The sequence below is a fragment of the Musa acuminata genome, chromosome BXJ3-11 (genome assembly GCF_036884655.1).
Source record: "Musa acuminata AAA Group cultivar baxijiao chromosome BXJ3-11, Cavendish_Baxijiao_AAA, whole genome shotgun sequence".
In the NCBI taxonomy this organism is placed as follows: domain Eukaryota; kingdom Viridiplantae; phylum Streptophyta; class Magnoliopsida; order Zingiberales; family Musaceae; genus Musa; species Musa acuminata.
Genome location: NC_088359.1, coordinates 6,411,808 through 6,436,390, shown reverse-complemented (window position 1 = coordinate 6,436,390; position 24,583 = coordinate 6,411,808). Strand labels below are relative to the sequence as shown.

At 37.3% G+C, this 24,583-nt stretch overlaps 1 protein-coding gene across 4 annotated transcripts; it reads left to right on the top strand.

The window, feature by feature from the left end:
* The first annotated feature begins 864 nt into the window (after positions 1-864).
* Positions 865-24,583, top strand: LOC135582351 (ubiquitin carboxyl-terminal hydrolase 26-like). Of its 4 annotated transcripts, XM_065174622.1 has the most exons (15): positions 865-948; positions 3,655-3,897; positions 3,979-4,575; positions 5,626-5,881; positions 6,029-6,738; positions 7,786-7,894; positions 11,109-11,290; positions 12,710-12,994; positions 13,069-13,276; positions 18,291-18,362; positions 21,785-22,018; positions 23,093-23,356; positions 23,658-23,799; positions 23,884-24,091; positions 24,363-24,583. In XM_065174622.1, exons 2-14 carry the CDS (start codon positions 3,818-3,820, stop codon positions 23,985-23,987), a joined length of 3,243 nt encoding a protein of 1,080 aa, XP_065030694.1. In that variant the 5' UTR covers positions 865-948; positions 3,655-3,817; the 3' UTR covers positions 23,988-24,091; positions 24,363-24,583. The 4 variants fall into 4 exon arrangements, with proteins under 4 accessions (XP_065030694.1, XP_065030693.1, XP_065030696.1 ...); XM_065174621.1 differs by lacking the exon at positions 865-948 and having other exon boundaries at positions 3,674-3,897; positions 11,055-11,290; XM_065174624.1 differs by lacking the exons at positions 865-948; positions 3,655-3,897 and having other exon boundaries at positions 4,438-4,575; positions 5,634-5,881.

Genomic DNA, 24,583 nt, shown 5'->3' with positions numbered 1-24,583 from the left:
GAACTTTCTCGAAATGAAGAGCCTATGTGCATCCCTCCATTTTCCTCTCTTCATCCAAATTCTGTGCAAACAATTGAAATTTTCCCTTCACCCAAAATATGATTCGTGTATCGGGTCATCTTTTGTTGTTACTCGAAATTTTCTCGGATAAAATAAAAATAAATAAATAAATAATCGCAACACTCGAGACTAATTTTCACAAAATAAAAAAATGTACTTGAATAATATTATTATAAAAGCATCAAAATATCACCTAATTTATAACCCCCATCTCCCGGCGACGCTAACGGTTTCAAAGCGTTGTTGCTACCGTCAATGACGGCGTTTACATCCGACGTGTGTTCCCTCTCCACGTATACTACTGCTCTGGCAGCGTACCCAAAATCCACAAAACGTCAATCTTGTGTGGGTCCCATCTTAAAGCCAATGATCGTGCGGGTAACGCGCAGATGGGTGACCGAAGGAACGCTTTCGTGGTGCGTGTTCGCAAGCGAAGATTCTTCCACTTGTCCGACGGGTAAATTGGGGTTTTGGGTAGAGAGACAGAGGCAAGTTTGTAATTGCGTAGAAGAATCCCGTCGTTCGCGCTTCCTTTGAGTCGCCCGGTGAGCCGAAGGAACGCGTTTACTTCGCTCGGGTTTGGATCCGCTGCTTTTCCCCCTCCACCGACTCGCTCGACAGGCTCGCCAATGGCGCCATGTCGACTCATCCAAGTACACCACGCAGTGACATGGGCATTCCCGTCATTTCGGCCGTGGACTCCGCCCTTTTATATCCGCACCCACACGGCTGACCCCCGGTGACGTTACCCCGAATCGGTGTTTCTCCTAATAGCCTCTTGTACTCCCCCCCCCCCCCCCCCCCCGTCTCTCGCCTTTCTCCCTCGCTCGGCTCCGGCTTTTGGGAATTCGGGAGAAGGAGGGTTTTGGCGATCGCATTCCCCACCAGGTTCGCTCGTTTCTTGGATCTTTACTCCGACGGATTGTGGGATCTTAACCCATCTGTCGTTTTCCTTGGCGATCAATCGATCTCTTGGCAGTTCTTTTCGTACGGTGTCTGTTTCACTCGTAGGGTTCGCAAGAATCGTGTTCATATCGTTTCTTTGTTTCTTTTGGTTTATTCTTCGACAGAACTACCATTTTCTTGGTGTTTCAGTACGTTATGATCGAGAAAGACTTGCCGATGACCCATTCTTGCTGGCCTTCGTGGGTTAGAATTAGGTCTTCGTTACCCTCTTCTTTTCAACTGTTGCTAACGATCGGAGATTGAGTTCTTGCAGTAAAACCTGTTCTGTTTCTTTCTTTATCTTGTTTATTTTTAGAAGCATACTGACTAGACAACGGGTTTCAACTCGGTGTAGTTGAAGTCCGAGTAAAAATCAAGATACTATATCCTCGTAATGCATATTCGGTCTCTTTTATTTGTCATTCATGGCTTGTGACATGATTGTACCAAGCCAAAGAAAGGCGGTGTAATGCTGTGGAAGCCTCTTGTAACAGGTGATCTCTTGGTTGCCAAGTTTTGAGGGAGGGCATAACATGAGAATGTTGCTATGTTTGATGTGGCAGTGATGCCGGCGAAATGAAGGGATGGTGAATCATTCATATAGGTATTCCTGGTTTTGTTAAATTGTTGATCCTTTTAACAAAAGGAGGATGGGGATATAGAATGCACACATTCTGCTTAGATAAATTGTCAATCAAGATTTCAGCAGAGAATTGGGACGAAGAATGTCACCGAGTGAGGCATATGGGTTCTTTACCTTATCACTGAAAAGGAACAAAGAAAGCTAATTAAGTAAATCGTGTGTTAATTGGACTATCTCGGATCTGCATTGGTTCAAGATCGGTCAGATTCCTATATATTGAACAAATGAGTGTTTGTCATTTTGTTCTTTGGCTATAGACCAATGTGGTTGCCACCTAACTACATCAAGTGGGAAATTTATAGTGGCTATACACCAATGTGGCTTCCACATAACTAGATTGCATGGGAATTTTTGTAGTGGGGGCAAACATACATGTGGCAGTTTTTCTTCAATTTAGGTTGTTTATCCAAAAGTAGCCGAGTCTCTCATTAATCCCATTAACTAGCATAAAATAACTAGAATCACATGTCATTTTGAGTTTTCAGAATTATAACCAAATACTTCTCCAGACCCACAATCATGTTATCACTGCTATGCTTGGAAGGATAATTATGATGACATTGATGAAGATCTGAATACCGTTGAAAATTTTATTATGTTAACTGTATTATCTAGTTGTTCCCACTCTTTTTTAGTCCAACTCAATTTGTATTTGAAATCAAGACAAAATAGTTGCATTTTTGAAAAAAAAAACCATTTACATATATCAACACCTGTAACAAATATAGCACTCTTTAATAGCTCAGATCTCATATTACAACCTTTAAAGAAGGGAAGCCTAGTGAATTGTGCTCTTGCCAACAGAGACATGCAATATATGCAGCCTTACCGTTGCATACAAAGATGCTATTTCTATGACTTGCACTTTTTTCATGCATGATGCACATGAGCAACTTTATCATGTTTATCATGGCACTATCTCATAAATGCTCTATCTTTTCTTTGTTTGGTCACGACTAAAATACTAATGCAACGCACATTGTGCTAACGTTAAAGGTTATTTCCTTCTAAGAAAACGTACGCTTAGGTAATTTTTGTATTAGTAACTTTGTAGGCTCACTGGTTTACAACAATCAATGCATGCCATAGAACCGTTTAGCTGAAGTATTTGTCTTAATGTTATTGATGAGAAAAATGCTGAAGATCAAGCATTTTAATTTCTGTTGAGATTAGAATTTGCTTGTTGTCTTACATTGAGGCTTCTCCATTCAGCAATCCAGCTACTGGTTGCAACAGATGACTTGTCTGAATGCTGGCCATGACCCTGTGATGTGGGCTCCTGAAACATGCCTCTCTCTCTCACTCTCTCTCTCTCTCTCTCTCTCTCTCTCTTTTAGTTTTGTTATATGGACATATGCACTGCTTTACCTTCCATTCAACCTAGGCAGGCATTTTCTGATGCCTACTGATATACATGCTATATTGAAGTCCTGCTTCTTGAGCACATAGACCTGCAAATTAATTCCTTTTTGGGAGATTTCTCTGAACCAAGTGGGCTTGTTATCTCTTGGAAAGAAAAGAAAGCAAGTTTTTGTCATCTCTCCCTTTATCCCTTCTGTATGTACTCTGTGCACAAATTTTTTTAGCAGTCAAAATTTGTCTGCTTAACTCCCCTTATCCCCTTCCTTTATCCATTCTGTATCAAGGAATAAAATTTAGGTAAATGATAAGCTAGAAATGCCTCTGGTAATTTTTTCCCCTGTCAAACATTCCATACTTCCAACTTTTCTTCAGCTGTAGTTAAACTAGGCTTTCAACAGATTGTCAAATTAAAATCTCCCACCAAAAAGTGAAAGAAACATTATATTGTATTAGAACAGGTTAACTGCATTTCTCTTATGCTCGTTCTGTGATGCCTTCTATCTTGAGTGTTTAGCACAGTTCTTCTCTTTTCTCTCTTCTGTTTATTTCTTCATGTTCCTGGTTGCCATTTACAATCGTTCCCTTTGATCCTTTTGTCTTTATAATTATTCTGGAATTAACTTTCTTTTGCTATGTTCATCCAGGTATATTTGGCTGGTTCACAATTCCTGATTTGGCATTGTGGCATTGGTCCATCTTTAAAACACCAGTTGTGTGCTTGGCGTACGATGAATTAATCAAATCTTTTGGCCTTCAAATGAAGAATGCTCATCAGAACATAGTTTTTGAAGTGAAATTTGCAGTACAATGAGTAGACCGAATACTCGCAACAAGAATAAGAGGCAAAGATCCGAAGACAGCAGTGATGCGTCCTCTGTGACTCTGAGGTTCTTTTCTTTTTTCCACAGGATAATAACTGAAAACTTAAATCCCTTTTTGCTTGCTGGTGACTTGCCTTATTTTTCCAGGAAAATACACTTAACTGGTGCAACTACCAAAGATGATATAAGGCGGCTTTATTCTGTATTAAAGCCTATTTGTCAAGGTTGCCGTGGAAATTCAAAAGATTCCCCTAATTGCTTTTGTGGGCTGATTCCACCACCTAATGGAACAAGGAAAACTGGATTATGGCAGAGGATGCCAGAAATCATCCTTTCTCTTGGTCCAAATCCTTGCAAGGATCTTCGTTCTTCAACAGATACTCCAGCTGGCCTGACTAATTTGGGCGCCACCTGCTATGCTAACAGCATACTTCAATGCCTTTATATGAATACATCATTTCGCACTTGCATATTCTCTGTTGAACCTGACTTTTTGAAGCAACATCCTGTCTTGGATCAGCTTGCAAGGTTATTTGCACAGCTGCACTCCAGCAAAATGTCATTTATTGACTCAGCGCCATTCATTAAAACCTTGGAGCTGGACAATGGTGTTCAGCAGGATAGTCATGAATTTCTTACCTTATTTCTTTCTTTATTGGAACGGTCTTTAAGTCATTCACAGGTTGCCAATGCTAAAACTGCGGTGCAAGATTTATTCCGGGGGCGTGTATCACATGTGACCCGGTAAGAGGATGGGTTCCTTAGTTCTATGTTTGTACTTTTATTCCAAAATCTTGATTGGACTTTTTCTGTGGTGATGAGTTAGCTCTTGTCGTTCATAATGTTTTTAATTTTCTGCCCTTGTTTAGTGCCTTTTACCATATGTCCTTGTTTAGTCCTTTGGTTTTGTGGTGCAATTTAAAGTGTTGTTTGTTCTAAAAAATGTTCATGAACTATTGTTATATACTTGTATATTTCAGTTTTGTCAATAAGTTCATCGGATTTATCACATAGCTATACCCATATTAATATGCATCCGGATAGGGTTGATTATAACTTACAATGGTAAAACTCTCACCAGGAAGCGGGAAATGATGCCAGGCTTTATGATTATATTCCTGTTGTTGGCTTCATACTGGTGTTTTGCCTTCCATTGCCATAATGCTAAAGAAAAAGTGGGTCAGAACTTAATCTAATGTCAACTTCTTTCTACTATTGGCTAGAGATGGTTGTTGCTGCTAGATTCTTGCAGCTTTTTTAAAAAAAATTCATTTTGAGTTTTTCATTTTAGTATAGTGAATATTGAAATGCTACCATACATGAATTTGGAGCACATGAATTCTGCTTTTCCTTGTAGTCTTAATAGTTCTTTTTTGAGTGCTGTGGTTTATAGATTTAGCTTTTACATTTATAAGTTGTGATTGATGTATAAATTATCAAATGATTTGAAATTTGAACGCCTTTTCTTTTTGGTATGAAATTGAGCAAGACTTAAGTCCAAAAGTATATGTCCATGGTTCTGTGGTCAGAATGGACCTACATATTCTGGAATAATGTTCCTGAAGGCTAGTGTATGAGTAGGAAAATTACCTTTACATATTCTTCAGATGATGTATATTCGTCAAACTCTTAGCTAGTTGGCACAGTTGACAAGTTGGCATGATATATTTTGTAGTATGCTAAATAGGTATCAACATACTCTCATACCATGAAATGGCAATTCTTTCTTTGGATTAGTCATGCTATCATATTGCAACAAAAATTGAATCAAATTTAATGATATCTTTTTTGAAGGTGCTCAGTGTGTGGTAAAGATTCTGAAGCATCTTCAAAAATGGAAGACTTTTATGAGCTTGAGTTGAACATAAAGGGGTTGAACAATTTAGATGAAAGTTTAGATGATTACCTAACTCTGGAAGAATTGAATGGAGAAAATCAGTATTTCTGTGATTCATGTGGCAAAAGAGTTGATGCTACACGTTGCATTAAACTTCGTTCACTTCCTCAGGTGCTCAATTTCCAGTTAAAACGTTATGTTTTCCTCCCAAAGGTGCCATCTCACTACCTACTGGCAAATTTTGATTTCTGTTTTTTAAATTTCTCTTTTACTGCTTACAAGTTGATTTTTCATTTTGGTGCATGTCATATGGCATAGCTCTTACTGCTAATTTCTTGTTATTTGCTTGTTCATCTGCAGACAACAACTAAGAAAAAAATAACTTCAGCCTTTAGTTTTCCAAGATGGTTGAACATGGGAACAAGGTTATCAAATCCCTCCCAGTCAGGTTTGATTTATGAGCTTTCAGCAATTCTGATTCACAAGGGTACTGCTGTTAATAGTGGCCACTATGTGGCCCATATTAAGGATGAAAACAGTGGGCACTGGTGGGAATTCGATGATGAGCATGTGTCTAAGTTGGGCTGTCACCCTTTTGGAGAAGTCTCAAACTCTAAGTCCCATACAAAGGCCCAGCTGGCTTATTCTGGGCCACTGGAATCTGCTTCCATCGGTAATCTTGTAGATGATAATCTACACACCTCAGAATTCCATGCCTTAATGCAGGAAGAGTTCTTTTCGTCAACTGATGCATATATGTTGATGTATAACCTTAGAACTGAGAAAGAAAACAAAGACAACTTGAACAAGATCAATAAGAGGGATCTTGAGGCAAGAAGCAATTCTCTTCCATCCTATCTTTATGAAGAGATTCAAACTTTAAATGCCTCTTATGCAAGTGCTTGTGAGGAATACCAAAAGAGAAAAGACAGTCAGGTTGCATATATAACTGAACGACGTGAGGAAGTGAAGTTGGTTCTCTCGAAAGCCCCTGCTGACCTACTTGATGATTCATACTTTTGGATTTCAGTGGAGTGGCTTCGTCTATGGGCTGATAGTATTAATCCTCCGTAAGTTCTGAATTACCTTAGTTTGTTGCAGTATGACCCTTTGGAAACTTGTTGACTCCCTTTTATACGATTGTAAAGACTGTAGACACAAATTTGTTTTCTGATTTTAAGAGTGAAAGTTGATACACATCTTGTTTTCTTTTTCCAAAAAATCGCAGTGAACGAAATTCTACCTTTTGTGCTAAACATATAAGATTTAAACTTCAGAAAAATTGCTTATAATTTATCTCTCAATATATGAAAACTGGATGTGGCAATTTTTTCTTTTATTTTGATAATGACATATATGAATATGATAAAAAAATTCTTAAACAATATGTAGGATATTCCTTTTTGTTGGTTGTAAACACACTTATCTTTGTCAAAGTCCCTTAATAAATATGTGCAGTGTCTTCAGGTGTAGGTAGTATCAGATATCTCCTGTATACATTACTGGTTATCATATGATGACAATGCTAATTTATTTAATTGACTGAAGTTTAAATTGGTAGGAAGAAAATCTGCATCCTGATTTATGGGTTAGTTTGTCCGAGTATTACTTAAAAGTAATTTTAATTGCTTGTGTCTTTTGTGCGTCTCATGTGTAAGCATCATTTTATGTCACTGTGTAACTAAGTATTTTAAATAGAACTGTTGTTTTAGGATTGCAGTTTTGGTTGCTCTTAGATTACCTTGCTGCATAATGATTCTTTTGGTTGCACATTTCAGCATAGTAGAATTTTCATGAATCTATTATAATTTATGATTGTTTATGTTAGTTAAATTTTTAATTATTTTTGTGGGCATAGTACATTACGAGCTCCTATGATACAGATACACATCAATTTTAAGCTCTGCTGTTATCTGCTACATTCAAAAGGGCCTGAGGTTGAATCATATTATTTTATTGGAATCTATTATTTTTATGCAAAGGATGAAGGAAAAAGGAAATATTTTGTGTCCAGAAATAAATAAACTTGTGGCTATTTTTTCATTGCTTTTACAGTTAATCAAACCCTAATTATTTGTGCTTCTGCTGTCATTATAATGGATTGCTGTTTCCTGCAGTTGCATCGACAACAGCGAACTTCAGTGTGTACACGGAAAAATTCCTATTGCAAAAGTGACTTCCATGAAGCGGCTGTCAAATACAGCTTGGCAGATGCTGTTTTCTCAAGTACGCGAATATGCTTCTTTTGCTATTAACATGATTGTTGCTCCTTTTGCTATTAACATGATTGTATGCCTTATTTAATTTCTCAGTTCCATAGACTTAAATCGTTACATGATATAGTCGTGTAAACTTCTATGCTCTTTTTCTTTCTTGGTGTTCTTTGTTAGTCTCTTTGACCTATTTCCAATGTATAGTTCCACTGTTATTCAGATGCGAATAGTTTTTGTCAATATATGCTGGCTGTCTCTGTCTTTTGTACAGTAAATCTAAGAGAATAAATAACTATCTTTAGATATCCATATATGTAGTATGTACATATATTTATTAAATATCTAATTAAATTTCCAGACACCATTAATGTATAATTGAACTTGCAGTTACAAATAAAGCTTCTTATGATAAAAAAGCTGTTCATCATGCTAGACTTATTTGAAATCACGGTTTTCCTTTTCGGGTACCGAACCTGTTTTGTCAATCTGCTGGAACGGTACACTATCGATCTGTACCGGTGTACCAACACATGGTATGCTGGTGCATACTAGTGTTTTGACAAGGAAGAAAAAGAGGGTAAAGAGGAAGGGGGACAGTGGAGGAACAAAGGAGGAAGAAGGAGAAAGGAAGGAGGAAGAAGGAAAAGGAAGAAGAAGAAGAAAGAAGAGGAGAAGAAGTGCAACGACAGTGTACTTGGGAAGCAGGAACAGTGTCGAAGCGGCAGCGGTAGCATTACAACGGCAAAGAGGCAGTGATGCTGCAGCACTACAGTGGTGAGGGCTGCAGCATTGTACGCGAGAAGAGGGCTCATGTTCGTAAGCCGTAATTTGCCCTTTTTCTTTTTTAATGCTGAAATGGACTGGGGCCCACCACCTTTTGATTTTTTACTATTTTAATCAGATCACCCGAAATGGGGGTGGTCCGTGTATCGCGCCGTGCCCGGACTGGTACATACCGTTCGTACCATAATGTTTTGGGTGGTACAATAATCATGGTTTGAAATTACAACTTACAAGAAAAGATCATAAGTCTAACATGTTGTTTTTGTCATTACAAGGCTTATCATTAGGTGCAATTGTTTGCCATTATGGCTAAAATTTTTTTGGAAGTTATTTTGGAATGACAGGTAGTTTGTGACTGTTAGATTCAGTGATTTAAAAAATGATAGGTGCCAAAAGGCGCAAAGGTCTCAAAATGTTCGAGGTGCTAAGCGCTCGCTTAGGCACTCGTGCGAGTGAAGCGAGATGCTTTGAAATATTAAAATATAAAAAAAACATAATTGGTAAATAGTATTTAATCCACTGTTACCAGTAGTTACAGGGGAGAAAAGAGTTATTGACGGTGGAAAGTGGGAAGGAGAGGGTGGCGATGATGAAGGAACTTTCGGACGACTATAGTAATGGTGGAGGAAGTTGTGGGCGACATCAGCAGTGGTAGAGGAAACTTCAAACGATAGCAGCGATGGCGAAGGAAGCTATGGATGACAGTAGCTACTATGGAGAAAACTTTGAACGGTGGCAGCGGTGTCGACGGAAGCTGCGGATGGCGACGTCATGGGCGGAAGAAGCTTCAGATGTGTTCGTCGGTGGCGGAGGAAGCTGTGGTCCTCTCTGTCGACGGTGGAAGGAGCTGCACACGGAAGCAGCAACGACAGAGGAACTGCGCACGAAAGCTAGACCTTTGTACCTGTTGGTTGATAGCAAAGGAAGCGTCGATCCCGTGCATCGACGGCAGAGGAAGGGGTGGCAGCGGCTGCACACGAAGTAGGGTTAATGGGTCGAGGTTGTGTGTGGGGGGGGGGGTGCGAGTGTTGGGTTTGTGTGCTTAGCTTTAGTAAAGATATTTAGCTTAGTTGGTTCAATCGAACCAACTAAGCTAGCTTTGCTTTAACCGGGCGCTCGCTCGAGGTGCCCATCACTTGCGTTCAGGCGAGCGCTTCATTGAAGCGCACCACCTGAGGCAGCCCTAAGGCGCTCGGAACTCGCCTCACCCGAGCGCCTTGGTGAGTGCCTATTTAAACCACTGGTTAGATTAAAGTTCGTCATAGGGATTGGGAATAATGGATGTAAATTAGTTTTTAAAATTACTAAAGTTGCCCCTTCTAACAGAAGAGATTAACAAAAGAAGATCAGAGGGCTATTCCCCTCATTAAAATTGACTACCTCTTGAACACCTGGTGTCATTCACCAACCAAGTTGTCAACTCTGTTGCCTAAACATGGGTAATCACTAATTGAGCAACCTGTTTTAAGAGCAAAACTATGTCTTTAGTTACAGTTAAGATACTCCAGGTTGGTTGGGAGCTTCCCTGTAGAATACAAAAAATGGACTCAGAGTCAGATTCAATGCATATCTGGCTCACCTCCTCTCTCAAAGCCACAAGATCTTCCCTGTAGCAGCAGCTTCCAGGTACAAAATACTGTGCTGCTCCAAGAAGCTACACCCAGCAAAAAAGCCGTTCACCAGTATCATAGCATAACACAAAATCAATACCTTCCTCTCTATTTGAGTTCACATCACAGTTCAGCTTGAACCAGTTCTGCTGAAGTTTGAGCCAGGTGACATGCCTGAAATGCTCTCTTAGACCTTTAGATTTATGGATGTAAATAAGTTAGTGGCAGACAAAAAGATCGGAAAATTTGTAACTGGAAATAATTTTTATGTTGCTTTATGTTCACTCTGCCTTTTACTCTAGACTCTAGACTTATAACAATTATAATAAGCTTATGCAAGTTCTGTTAGATCAGTGTTTCCTAGTAGTTGAACCTGCATTTTTGCTCTTTTGAGAGGTGTAATAATTCACAAGATTTGGTATTTCAATGCTCCCAGTGACTAAAACAGCTACTGCAGATAGTTCCTGTATTAGGCTCTTCTGGTTCATTGAATGATATTGCTTTTGATGCAATTTTTCTCCATGTGGATGATGGTGCTACAGAGGATAATAGTTTCTTTGTGGATCTCCAGTATCATTCTTGGCTGCACTAATATTCATGTTTTGCATTAAGCACACCATGGCTGAGGAATACATCATAAAGAATGCTGCATTTGATTTTTTGATGCCCTTATCTTTACATCTTTTTCAGCTATACCTACTATTTTCTGCTTGTTTAAAATTTTCCATTATTTGAACCATTGCCAAGGCATATATTTTTTGCTACTGACTGGGTCCATAGTTTCTGATTTATTGCACCATTTCCTATTGGTTGCTCTCATCTGCACCTAAACAGTATGGAGGCGGCCCAACATTGACCAGCAATGATGTTTGCGCTGATTGTTTAAGAGATGAGGCAAAAAATGCAGTATGTGCAGATGACTATCGTGATCGGAAAGCTTCCTTAAAGCAACTTGCAGAAGCAGCCCTTGCTGGAAATTGCCCAGATGGCCCTTCATATTATGTATCTAGGGCATGGTAAGATGCTTGTGTATGGTATTCCTTATTTTCTCTAAGGTGATTTTTTTGTACTTCTGGTTCAATCCTTGTATTAGGCTCTTTTGGTTCATTAAATTCTGGTCTGTCCCATTCATCCAGTGCTTCTCTTGGTGTTTTGACAAAGATGCTAGAAGCCTGGGCTCATTAATCTCTGTCAGTATTTAAGTCTAAGCTTTAAGCTAAAAGTATATTAAGTGCACCATCTTCAAGGCCTATTGTGTCATGTCTTCGTCTGATCTGAGATGTCTACGTCATTATTTTGACTTCATATATTGTCAGTTCAAAACTTTCAAAACCAAAATTGATGCCAACAGTTGCATATGAGATTTGTTTTCTGATTATGCTTAACAAGTTATTTGTTGTACCATCATAATCAAATGGTTAATGTTTGGTATGTCACAGATTAAAATTTTAAAAATTAAGGTGAGATTTCTTTTATTATGGCTTGAATTCCTAGAATATGATCCCTTGGACATGTCATGATTTCCATGCTTGTTCAGTTAACAACCCAACAAGGTTGAAGTATACTTTTGATCTCCCACTCATGAGGCCTGTTCACCCGAGAAATTGTCTCAGCAAAGCATCTCTTCTGCCTTCATCAATTGGTTCGGAAATGAACTTCAATGCTATGAGAATAAATGTTTTGATTTAATTTGTGAGTTAAAATCATCTGGATAGTCTGGACGGTTTCTAGGAAGCCACATGGGAACTTTGTGGTGGCCTCACATGCATGATTGACACACTGTGTCTGGGCACCATTAGAAGTTTACACTCTTGGGGAATCCAGCTGCTCCACCAATTGCCTCTGTGAGGCCACTGTAAGGCAGGTCTGAGCGCATGACTGCATAGCACATCTCCATAATTTAGTCTTTTTTTTTGTGTTTTGGGTTTTTAGAATACATGTTCTACCTTGTACGTTCATGCACTATGTCCACATTAAGATCCTTTTTATTTCCGTTGATGCATTCATCGGTAAGAACACAAGGAAGAGTTGAATTTTTATTGCTGAGCAGTATAAGTACCTTTGATCATGTTCAATGGTGCCGATCTTTCATTCAAATTGTTCACTGTTTGAGTTGAAATGGACTTTTTACCACTGTTTTTGTTTGTCTATATCAATGTAAATAATGGTTTTTGCCCTCTTATTAGACTGAGTTTCTTTGAGGGGGTTAGAACTTTAGAACTTTAACACATGGGTTTTGAATAAGAGAAGGGAGAGTAAACCTGTTCACTAGGTGCATAGCAAGGTACATTTCTGAATATCCCATGGCTAATGTTGGCTACTTCTTTAGGATGTTGACTAGTAAAAGATCGTGCCTTTATACCTTTATTTAATCTAGACAGTCCTCTGTTCTTGAGAATGTTGATTTTAACAAAAATCTAAATTCATGTAAAAAGGTTGGTACAGTGGCTGCGTAGAAAAAATGCTGATTTTCCTTGTCCCACTGATGCTGGACCGACGGCTCCCCTTCGATGCTCTCACGGAAACCTTCTTCCAGAACAAGCTGCTGGGGCAAAGCGCGTGCTGGTTCCTGAGAGCCTCTGGATATTTTTCTTTGAGACTGCCATTTCATCCAGATCTGATAACTTATTGGGTTTTTCAACATTCTCTTCTGATTCTGAGCCATGTGAAATTTGCAGTAGGGAATTGAAGGAAGTTGCATGCATGGAGGATTGCCTTAGGTAAGTTGGAGTTTTATGTTTTATATTGATCTTGTGATGGTTGCTCCTAGTTGACATTTTAGTGAACTTTGCAGAGCATCCAAGCTTAAGCAACGACAAAATCATGAGAAGTTGGTTACGGCGAAAACTTTTGCACTTCACCCTGGATGCAAGTACTTCTTAGTCCCTTCATCATGGCTAGCAAAATGGAGGGCTTATCTGACAGCAACTGGAAAAAATGTCTCTACTTGTGCAGAACCTGAAAATCTAGAAGTGATCATTGATTCACTTGTATGTCAGAAGGTAAACTGTTAGCTTTAATGCATATCTTTATGCCTGTAAAATATATCATATATTGTGATTAGGAAATCATTCTTAATATTTGTGTAGCTTACATTAAAAAGGTTTGGTTGTCTTCTACAAATTTTTTCTTTGTCTGGTGTAAGATTGGAAGCAATGTAATATTTTTGATAATGAGGATATTTATGAGTTTTAGATCAGATGGAGTTAAATAAAATACATGTCTGATTGTGATTTTTCTCTGAGAGTAGCCTGTGGCATGATGGGTTAGTTTTGTTTGGGAAATATCTTATGTAACTTATCGGTATTTATCAAAACATATTTCTGATTATAAATAAATTTTAATGCGAAACGGCAAAAAGAATCCATGGAAACATTTTTTTGTAGGATCTCCAGGACTGAAGGAGTTTTTTTTGTCTGTAATACTAAGAGGTTTGCATGTGTTTTGTTTCTGGAAGATTTTATGTTGTATGACTTCTAATGACATTTTGGAAACCCATCTAATCTTCTATAAGTGAAACTCTTAGTGATACCATTGCGGAAGGACCTTTCATCCATGACTTCTGTACATATTGCTATATGAAACACTCTGAGATTGACATAATAGATATATGCTATAATGATCCATGAAATGTTTGACTTATGACAAAGTACGGTATTTTAAAAAAAATGCTAACATTTTCAGTCAATAGAAAAAAAAACTGAATATGCAATTGATCAAAAATTTCTTTTTTGATGTGTTCCCTGTTGTTAGTTAAAGCATGACTAAGGTTACCTCATGGCTACATTCATGCATGTGCATGAAGCTTGTTTCCCTCACTTTAATCTCATAATGCTTTCGATTGTGGCCAAATTAGTCTGGTTATAGGTGATATATATTGGTTTTTATTTCACTGGCTTTGTTCACAAATTTTTTTATTCTCCTTTCCTAATCCAAATATAGCCAGCAGCATTCTTGTTCCTTCAATCAACACTTCTTGACAGTTTCTTTATGATATTATTTAATGTTGTGCACAGGGCTATGTAAATTTTGGTTCCAAATTACTCTCCTCTCCTGTGGACTAATTCACATTTATTTGAAATGAAAATATGAAAAATGGTCAAAGTTCTTTGAAGTCTTTGGGATTCTTCTTTTAGAAGATTGTAGTATTGTACTATCAAAACCAGGTTTAAAATTTCGCCTGGACTGGTAGGTGCCGGGTGGTATTTACCAATTTAAGTCTAGAACGGCACACAGACTAAGGCTTTTAGCCTGGTCTAATTTGATGTCAAGATTACTAGCTCGATAATGGACGACCTGATATGGACGGTAAGTGCACTTAAGGGTGGCTTGAGAGGGTTGTTTTTTCCAAAGAATTTGATAGTTGTTGCTGTCTTTTATGCAAACTTCGCTTGCTCGCTCACATGGTCGGCCTCTTTCGGTTCTCTCACACCAACTGCTCATTGCTGCCTCTGCTTGCCTGCCCAGCTGGTAGGTCTTTTTTTCCTCCTCCATGCCTCCTCTGTAATTCTCCTACTCGATTCCTCTCCTTATCCTCCTCATCTCCTCCTACACCAACCCTCCTCTCCTTGTTCCCCCTTCTCATTGCCAATCAGTATGCTGTTACATACCGGATGTGTACCCATCTGCATAGGACAATTACGGGTCCAATAAACAAAATTTCAGACCATAATGAAAACTGCCACCATAATCTGTTTAGAGGATATTGTTGTTAATGAATGTTTTCATTGAAGTTATTGAATTTAGAAAAATTAAGAATTTAAGATCCATGGATATGGGTCTAATATTATTTCTCCATGTCTGTCCAACACATGGATGGGACTTGTCAAGCAAAATTAGTCTTTGCTACAACTCATGGACCATATGCTTCCAAATTTCTGAATTTGTGAAATGGCCCAATCCGACTTCAATTGGTTCCTCGTAATTTTAGGCCCCGATACAACGATGGAACCAACAAGCTAATTATCTGGCATAAGATCTCTAACTTATCTGGTCATTGAGGTTGAGCTATAGCCCAATTTAACCACCCCTGTGATTTATCTTGGAACAGGATTAGACCTTGTATGTAACACGATACGCGTAGGACACCAAAGAGAAAGAGGGATGCTCTTAAAATTTTAAACAGCCAAGGTAATTTTCTGGTGGATGTTGGTGGCACCAGGATGCCTTCAAATGGAAAGGCGAGAGAGGATAGGTGGTGCAAGAAAGTGCATGGTTAAGATATGTGATGATGATGGTCATCTAAGGTTGGGTTCATTTTATACCTAAGTAAAATGAGCCTGGAGATCCCATGTCACAAGATCTTGCCAACATGAACATAAGTCACAATGGTTGCAGCTAGAGTTTGTGGGTCCCAGTTTTTTGCAGAAACACAAACATGGGTTGTTGCATTTTGAGAAGCAGCACACAATGAGTAGCGATACAACCATCAGACAGTCAAATTTAATCTAGACCGAGAGAGGGTATATCATTGATGGAATTATTTGATTAGAAGGTGTTTGTGTTAGCAGTTGCCAAATTGGTGGCATTGTGAGCTAAGAAAAGAATTTATGAAAACCACAACTACATAAAAAGGTGTGGATATGTGATATTTCATGGTCATGAAATTATGCTTATGCCATGATTTGGATTTGTGGGAAGTCCTTGTGCATAATGTCAGTGACATGAGGTTTCATGCAAGGACTACATATCGAGCTGACCGGGCATATCAATCCTGTATTGGACTCATAGTTATGATACACAGTACCATATATGGGTACATACTGGTAAACCAAAAAAAGGGCTGAAAAATGGCATGAAATTCAAAATAAATTCCTGTTTTAGGTTTTTTTTCTCCTAATTTTTTTGGTGTAGAAGCTATATTTAAATAAAGTGTATCTAAGCCATAAATGGATATAAGTTCTAGTTATAAGGATGAAAAATTGAATTTATCTTTTTGGATCGATCGAGGAACAACTTTGTCGCACAGTCCTTCATTGAAGAAAGCTAAATACATTAACTAGAGAGAAATTCCATGTCCCAATTCATATTTTATTTAATCAAGAGGTTGAGATTCACTAAACCTTGATTAGGAAGATTAAACAAGTGAGATTGTGAGAACAAGTGAGAAAGAAAGTGGCTGAGAGTGAATGAAAGAGGGGGGAGAGGGAGGTTTTAAAGGGTCAAAATAGGGCCCAACAATCGAATTCCTACTGTTGCTGATCTGTATTGATCAGTAACAGTCGAGTTTTGGCCATATTGGCCAATATAGGAGGTGTACCGATCTGTACAACTACCCTTAATTGAGCACTGCCAAAAATGGGCTTGTCCGTCTATTTGTTGATATTGGGTGGTACGATGGTTTCATGCTACGTTTGCATTTGTGCTATATACATTTTTGCATTATCTTAGCATGTATTTGTTGGAAAGGGGGTTCATTCTATATCATGCTGATATGTTACTGGCATAGAATTTGCTGATGGAAATCAAAATCTTGGCTGTGTCTATTGTTGGTGTCGGATCTTCATTTCAGTGAGCCATACCACAAAGAATAATAAATCAGTCAAGAGAAAAGAAATAGTCTTGTCCAGAAGACATCATGGTTCTGTTTAGAAAGATGCCTAATTTTGTTCAATATAGAACTTTATGATGTATAAAATTTCCCAGCAATTAATGAAGCAAAGGTAAGGCATTTCTGACACATACTTAATGCTGGAGTATTAATGATAATGACAAGAAGGTACCCATCATCCTTTATGCTTGTCAATTTGTGAAACCAATTAAATTTATGTTCCTTAAGTGTCGTGGGAATTTTACCCATAAACCTACTCGTGTGGATTGAAGGGTTATTTGTATGTTGTTTCGAAAAATCTTGCATCAATGTCAGACAATGATGGCCTTTTTGAGTTAAAAAATAATGACACTCTTGTTCTTGTTCATTGATATGGCAAACCTTGTGTCATATATTAAAAAGATGATGATAGGTTTTGATTTTGATTTTGATTCTATTTCTAGGTTTGTAAGAACATAAGGTTATTTTGATACATTTTTAGTTTTCATAATCTCTTTTTGATTTCCAATCTGTTTGAAGACATTATCAATTATTCTTATTATGTTGAAAAACTTTAGAAGGTAGGTTTTAAGTGGAAGAAGGTTTCTGACACTGTATAAATAATGGGCATGATATTTCGTCTGATTGGCCACAAAGGATAGGATATGGATTTGTCTGGAAAGCTGAAACTGTATGCTGTCAATAAAATAATTTTGGATTTTTTTTGTCATTTTTCTTTGCAAGGTGCTTATAAGTTAATGTTTTTTTTGTATCTTCTTGTCTGCATATTCTTTTTAATTGCCCTATGGTCGACATTTGTGGTGTCTTATAGGTAAGTTGAAATAAAGTTCTGCTGAAATTGTATGGAGTAACATTATATCTGATACTTGTGCTTGTGAATTTTTCTTTTTATTCTGTTATTTTGATAAATTTTCCTTCTGATCTTACAATGACGGATGTATACTTGAAAGCACATAATTTGTTGTTTCAATAGATTGGATGAATATTTGTTCTTTTGGAAGAAAACACCACGAATAGCTGTTCAAACATTATATGAGTATTTTCAACTGATATTAGTTAGTTAGTCCTTTGGTATCTTTATAAGAGACCATAGATACTTTCTTTTGTACTGTGGATTTTAAGATTGAAATTTTAGTAATAAATGCATCTGTTCATAGTTAAGATGGTGACGTCAGTTTCTAATGAGCTACACGGAACACAATGTTGTGCATACCAGGTGATATTGTTGTAACATTATGTTTAATTAAAAATGAAGTACAATTTATGGAATATCTATTATATGTTTCATGATAATACTTGTCAGTAAGGTAAATTCTTAAGATCAGATATTTCTTTGTTTCACATATATACTTCAAATTGCTGTGTTCCAACTAACATTTTTTCCCCATAGCTAGCAGGTGACTTGTACTTTTAAGACAAGCTATTATGCTTTTTTCCTAATCTCAATAACTTCACTTTATATGCAGCATTCCCGGTTGCTCGAAAGGCCTCTTGAACTAGTTTGCAAGCGTGGTGTCATCACCCAGAAAATGTCTGCTGTAAGTAGACATGTCTTGTGCCTTTTCTGTTACATGGCTCTTGTTACTTCATTGTACAATACATGTATTGCTGCATAGACAAGGAGATTGCATGACTCACCGCCGCTTTACCTTGATGATGCTTTCTTTGTGTTCTCATTTTTCCTTGAGAAAATAACTAGCACCACTAGAACTTTTAAAAAACATTTTGTGCTTGTGGTCTTTAGATCATTTAGAATATTGGTAGGCGGTTTAATTGTTTATAGAGATGGATATCAAGGCTTCTTGATAGCCATGAAAGTTGATCAAATAATATCTCCTAAATGTGCAGAGGTAGTAGTTCCATGTTATCTGAATTTTGCTATGCAATATCATCTGATACAGGTATGGTTATGGTTTGAGTTAAACATATTTTCAGACATCTGAATTTCAAATTTATTTTAAGTATTAAGTAACCTATGTTAATCTAATCAAAAATATATTCTATTGTGTTTTGGTATTTACATTTATGTTTTCTCTTTGTCATTTTTTTGTTCTTTTGTTTTGTTTCTCATATGCTCTTTGAAGTCCTGTTATTCAACATATGCTATTTATAGGTTTTAATTGGTGTGTTAATAATTTGTTGATGGCATATTTGATTCACTTAATATTTCCATCTACATCCACCTTAAATCCTATTTGAATCCATTTGTCATATGAGCTACAAAATTTAGTATCTCTTTAATATTTTATTTCCACATTTGTATCTACATATGTTGTTTTCAGTATTTGATAAGTATCCAATCCTTTGCCACCTCTACATCTCTTCACCGATACTAGATGACTGTACAGTAATGTGTTTTTTTTGGTAAAATCTAATATCTCAAACCAACTTGAGAAACCTTCAGTAATATGAAATTGTGAACGACTTACAAGAGCTAGGGAGATCAAACAATCAGGGAGTCACATCTTGAGATGGTTTAGATTTGATTGTTCAAGATAAGCTACTAGAATTTATCAGGTAATGAATGCATTAGTGTCCTGTTTTATCATGCATATCTTCTGTTCTTAAAAGTTGGATTAGTATGAACCAAATTTGGTAGACATTCTTCCTTAAATGAGTTTCTTAGAAAGTCAGGACCATTTAATATAGCATTATTTCAATCTGAAACTTGCTCATATTCTACCAAATTTCTCTTGTAAGCGAGGCGAACACATTGAAATTTTGTCCAAATGTGGGTAATGTAAAACATTGTCCATCTTGTTTTGGCAAGAGCCAAACTGCTTTTCTATCTTATCAAAACTATATTATGGTCTATTGGTATTAGACCATTCACCTGAAGCCTTTTCTATTATTCAACTTAACCAAGTTTTGAAGAATGATTTGGTATTGTGAATCACATTGAATGACATCTCTGACCTTATATATCTGACATTAGTCTTTTAAATTTGTGCATTTTTCTGTCATTTAGTTGGCTTGGAAAGCACTAACATCTTAAGAGAGAGAACTAAACTATGGTTTCCTTGGCATCCTTAAATCTGAAGCTTTACCTTATGAAAAGAGTGTCATCACACAAAAGGAACAACCCTTCACTAATTTTGTCTTTGATATGTTCTAGGCAGTACCCGTCAAGAATAAGTAATCACTAAAAAATGTCATCATTTTGTTGGAAACAGTGATTTCAATAGGCGCTCGGGCGAGGCGAGGCGAGGCGAGGCTCGAGTGCCTCGCTTCATTTCCATGCGGCGCGCTTCAAAGAGGCGCTTGCCCGAGCCCAGGCACTGGGCGCTTCGGGCGAGTGCCCGGGTTAAACCAGGTGACCAAACCAACATTTTAGGTCTGGTTCGGTCTCCGGTGCTTTAGTTCGTTCAATCGAACCAACTAAAGCACCGATATTAGCCTTCCTCTCGCGACTTCCCAACCCTAACCCTGCTCATCGCTGTTGCTCTTGCCGTCGCTGTCACTGCTCGCTGCTATCGTTGCTGCTGTCATTGTCGCCACTCCCGCTGTCGCTTCTCGCTGCTACCGCTGCCACTGTTGCCGCTCGCCTCTCCCGCTCGCGCACCTGCTGCCATTGCTCGCTGCTATCTCTTATCACATCGACTTGATAGTATACTATTAACAGTATATTAACAGTATACTAGTAACAATATTTTTTTATTTATTAGATTAATAATATATTATTTTGATTTTAATATTGCTAATTTCTATTTATTTGAAATTATTGTTATTGTTTTGAATTTTGAGATTTTTTGTTAATGTGATACTGTGGTTTTTGTAAGATTTTTTAATTTAATATCATATTTTTATTTAAATAATTATATTTATTAATTATATTATATATTTTAATATTTTAGCGTCTCGCTTCGGTCGGGTGAACGCCTAGCACCTTGAGCGTTTTTAGACCTTGGCGTCTTTTGGCGCATAGCGCTTTTTAAATCACTGGTTGGAAATGCCATTTCATTGGAGAGGTTGAAGGAATAAAAGAGACTGAGAGAGAGACCATCATGTTAATAAGGAAAGCCACACATTAAAACATAGTTAGTGATTCCTAAGTTATTGAAGAAAATATTGGGATTTGTAATTTTAGGAAACATGTATTCAAAGCCTTAATTAAAATAATTGAAAATAGTTGACCTATGGTGACATTAATAAAAGAGTGCAATGTTGTGAACCAAAAATGGCCAAAGAATGGACCAATCTGTTTCCAATATTTTTGTAATTATGAAGTCATAAATCATGTGGCTGTTGATAAAAATATTACCTGTGTAAGATTGTCTATTGCATTCTGTGTCCTTCTGGCTACTAAATTCTCCATTTGAATTGAATATTGTTCGAACGTTGAATGAATTTTGTGTGTGTTTCCAATGTCATTTTGCTGCAACAAAGTAGCTTTCTCATCTCCGGCAGGACATTGCTTCTTGTTTTTGGCAATTCTTTCAGTAGGATCCTTTGTTGTTGACTGGTTAAGTTCCTTCCACTTAATGGTGGGATCTCTGTACCTCATCTTTAAAAATATATGTCGAGATTAGTTTCACAAAATTCTTAGTGAGCTGGGATTTTGATCTTTGGAAATCAAAATAAAAAATGACAACACTTTTAAGTTTTACTGACTCAATCTAAATGGTGGGCATTTGGGATTATAGTGATTGATTGTAGACCCAACAAGATTTATTTTGATAATCTTGGTATCTATTTGTTTCATAATGATCTTCTATTGATAAGTTACCTACTTGCTTTAATGCTTTTTCTCTCAAATGCTACCTTGTACAATAGTCCCCGAAACATCATGCAATAAAATATTTAAGCTACAAAACAATATGCATGACTATATTCGTACTTTTTTTTGTTACTTACATAATAATTTTTTATTGCCAATTTGGACCTTGTCTTATTTAGTACTCTTACATGTTAGGGTCTCTTTCTTACTATGCTAAGGTTTGCCTTTATATGTGATCCGCAGACAGATGGGTTAGTACTTATTACAGTGATGGATTGGTCACTATTTTGCGAAGAGTGGAATGCTAAAGAGGACAAAGGCATATCTGCTGAAATTGTAGTTCTCAGCAGCCCTGCAATTAAATTAAGTGGTTCCTGTGATGACATGCCAATATCGGATGAGGATTTGGACCACTCAACAGATGAAGCAAATGATGGCTTGGAGGCTAGAAAGTTGCTTATTAAAACTTATCCAGAGGTAAAGTCGGAAATTATTTTAATGGTAATTAATCCATAACTTATTGGAGATGAAGACATGTCCTGGTATTAATATTATAATTATTAGCAGAACCTTATTCAAGTGGTTCCACCATGACACGTAATGTCATGTGGTTTTTGTTCATTTGCTATTTGCAGCATACTAAAATCTTCTGTCCACAGTACGTATGATTCACCTATGTCTGATAGCTTATCGCCTTCCTATCCTTGCACAGACTTCTTGTAAGATTGTTACAGGATCATTGCTTGCAATCTGAAAAGCCATTTATACATTTAAATATTTATGCAAAACTCTGTTCCAAATCCCGACAAATTTGAAAGATAAGTGAATAATGACTGATTTATGCATTTAAATATTTTGGAATCATCATATGCGATATTGATCATTAAACAAATATGACTTGGTTTATCTTTTTAACCAACTGTTTCTGTCTCTTGACAACAGGTGTTATACTAAAAAATCTTGTTTGCTTAAAGTTCACCATTGTGAATCTTTGGCCAATGCAATCAGTTCTTCTAGTTTTGTTGGTTTTAGCTTTGATCAACAGTTACTGAGTGTTCTTTCATTTGGACTTCTCAGTTTGCCTTTTTTTTGGTTCTCCTTCAGAAATTCCTTCTCTGTTTCTTTGCCCTCATATTTATTCAAAACTTTTGGATATTTACCTATAAAGATGTCATTTTTCCTGCCACGTTTCTTTGTGTTGTTTCAGTAATCTATTGAGGTTTCTTCTGATATCAAAATGCGTTTTATTTGTTGCTTCTGTCTGAATATAAGTCAAAGTTGTCAATTGTCTTCTTAACTAAAGAATTATCTCATACTGCATATTCAGCGCATGAACCACTTAGAATTCAAGGATCACAGAGCATCAAATGAGTTTAATCAATTTGAAAACTGTGTCATTCATGTTTGTCGTAATCAAACAGTAAGTTGTTCTGTTTTGTGGTTAATTGAGTCTGAGCAATTTTTTGCAATGTTTAGTAGTTCTGGCTGATCGCTGTAAGCTTTTCATTGCAGACCACTTTTATTTGCTAATTGGGAAATACTATGATGCAGACATGTGAATATTGTATTGGAGAAAGAGAGAGCTGTGAATTGATGCGCAAGCTCAATTATTGTGATGAAGCTATTTGTGTGTATCTTGTGCGTGGAAAGGAAGTTCCAAAGTCCATCATGGAAGCCTCTGCATCTGCTTCTGAACCGGATCGTCGCACTTCCAAGCGATCCAGGAAAACATCATTTGGTAACTCGGTCAACTTAAGAGTTTCAGGAACCACATCCATCTACCAGTTGAAAATGATGATTTGGGAAGCTTTTGGGGTATGCGCAATAACATTTTGATAGCACCTCAAACGTTATCTAGATATGCATATTTAGTTGTCTTGCTTATGATTACTTCCATGTTAAAAGACAGGGTTGCCAATTGCTCAAGGCTTTTGCCATTGCAGGGCCTGGTTAATCGAATAGATTACCGTCTGTCTAGTATTTCCTGGACAAGTGTTTTTTCTTGTTTATTTTTTTTTGTGGCTGACTAGTATTTACATTTGTGGTACAAAATTTTTTATGACTGAGAAGTCTCCCCTTGACTCATGGTCTTAAATCATTTTTTAACTTGTAAAAGGTTGTCAAGGAGAACCAAAAGCTTCACAAAGGTTCCACAGAGATTGATGGTGATTCTGCCACCCTAGCTGACAAGAACATTTTTCCAGGAGATGTTCTCTGGGTCACAGACTCTGAGATTTATGAGAATCGTGATATAGCCGGTAATAAGCTGCACCACACCCGAGAGATACTTCACAGAAATTTGTACTTGCTTGTGATTGATTTATCCACCGGTTGCTTTGCAGATGAACTTTCAGCACAGAAGTTTGACTCCAGACAAGCTGAGGAAGGCTTCCGGGGAACACTTTTGTCGTCAGATGTCCCAATTCATAGCTTTGAGGATACTTGATGGCCTTTTGTCTCTTCAACCGAATGGGTGCATCTTGTGCTTTCACATCTGATGGTGGTCACCAGGAATGGTGTCCTTGAGAATTTCTAGGTTGAGATGCGGAGGTGAGTGATATAACTAATTGTCTTCTTTGGTCATATTATGGAATGAGTTGCTAATCATGCATTTTTCAGTAATTTGCTTGCCCCGGATTATATATTATTGAACACTCATTTCTGTTCTCAGCATAGTGTGGATGCAAACCATTATATGATGCATGCATACGGAATAGGAAGTCATCCAACAAAACTTTATACCTTTTTAATCAGTGTTGTTATCGCTTGCATGCATACGAAATAGGAACTCATTTCTTTTCTTTTTTTTCATCTTTTTCAGTTGGGGGACTGATGGACAAAGCTAGCTACTCAGTCGATGATGATGATGATGAATGTTGGTTGTTTAACCAAATCATTAGAAGCAAACCCCTGTGTTTTGTAATCTGAGGAATTTTGGAAAGAAAAAGAGAAATGTGAGAACCTGTGTATGTAGCAGCGCCGGGTTTTTGATAATTTTGCATACACAGCACTAGTTTTAACTTAATCTTTTTTACTTGTTTA

Bases quoted from the DNA above. Each gene is read 5' to 3' on its own strand.
- LOC135582351 (XM_065174621.1), top strand. From the start codon at position 3,818: ATGAGTAGACCGAATACTCGCAACAAGAATAAGAGGCAAAGATCCGAA. The intron at 7,895-11,054 runs GTACGCGAATAT...CTGGGTCCATAG, and splicing joins GGCAGATGCTGTTTTCTCAA to TTTCTGATTTATTGCACCAT. The intron at 18,363-21,784 runs GTAAGTAGACAT...TGTGATCCGCAG, and splicing joins TCACCCAGAAAATGTCTGCT to ACAGATGGGTTAGTACTTAT.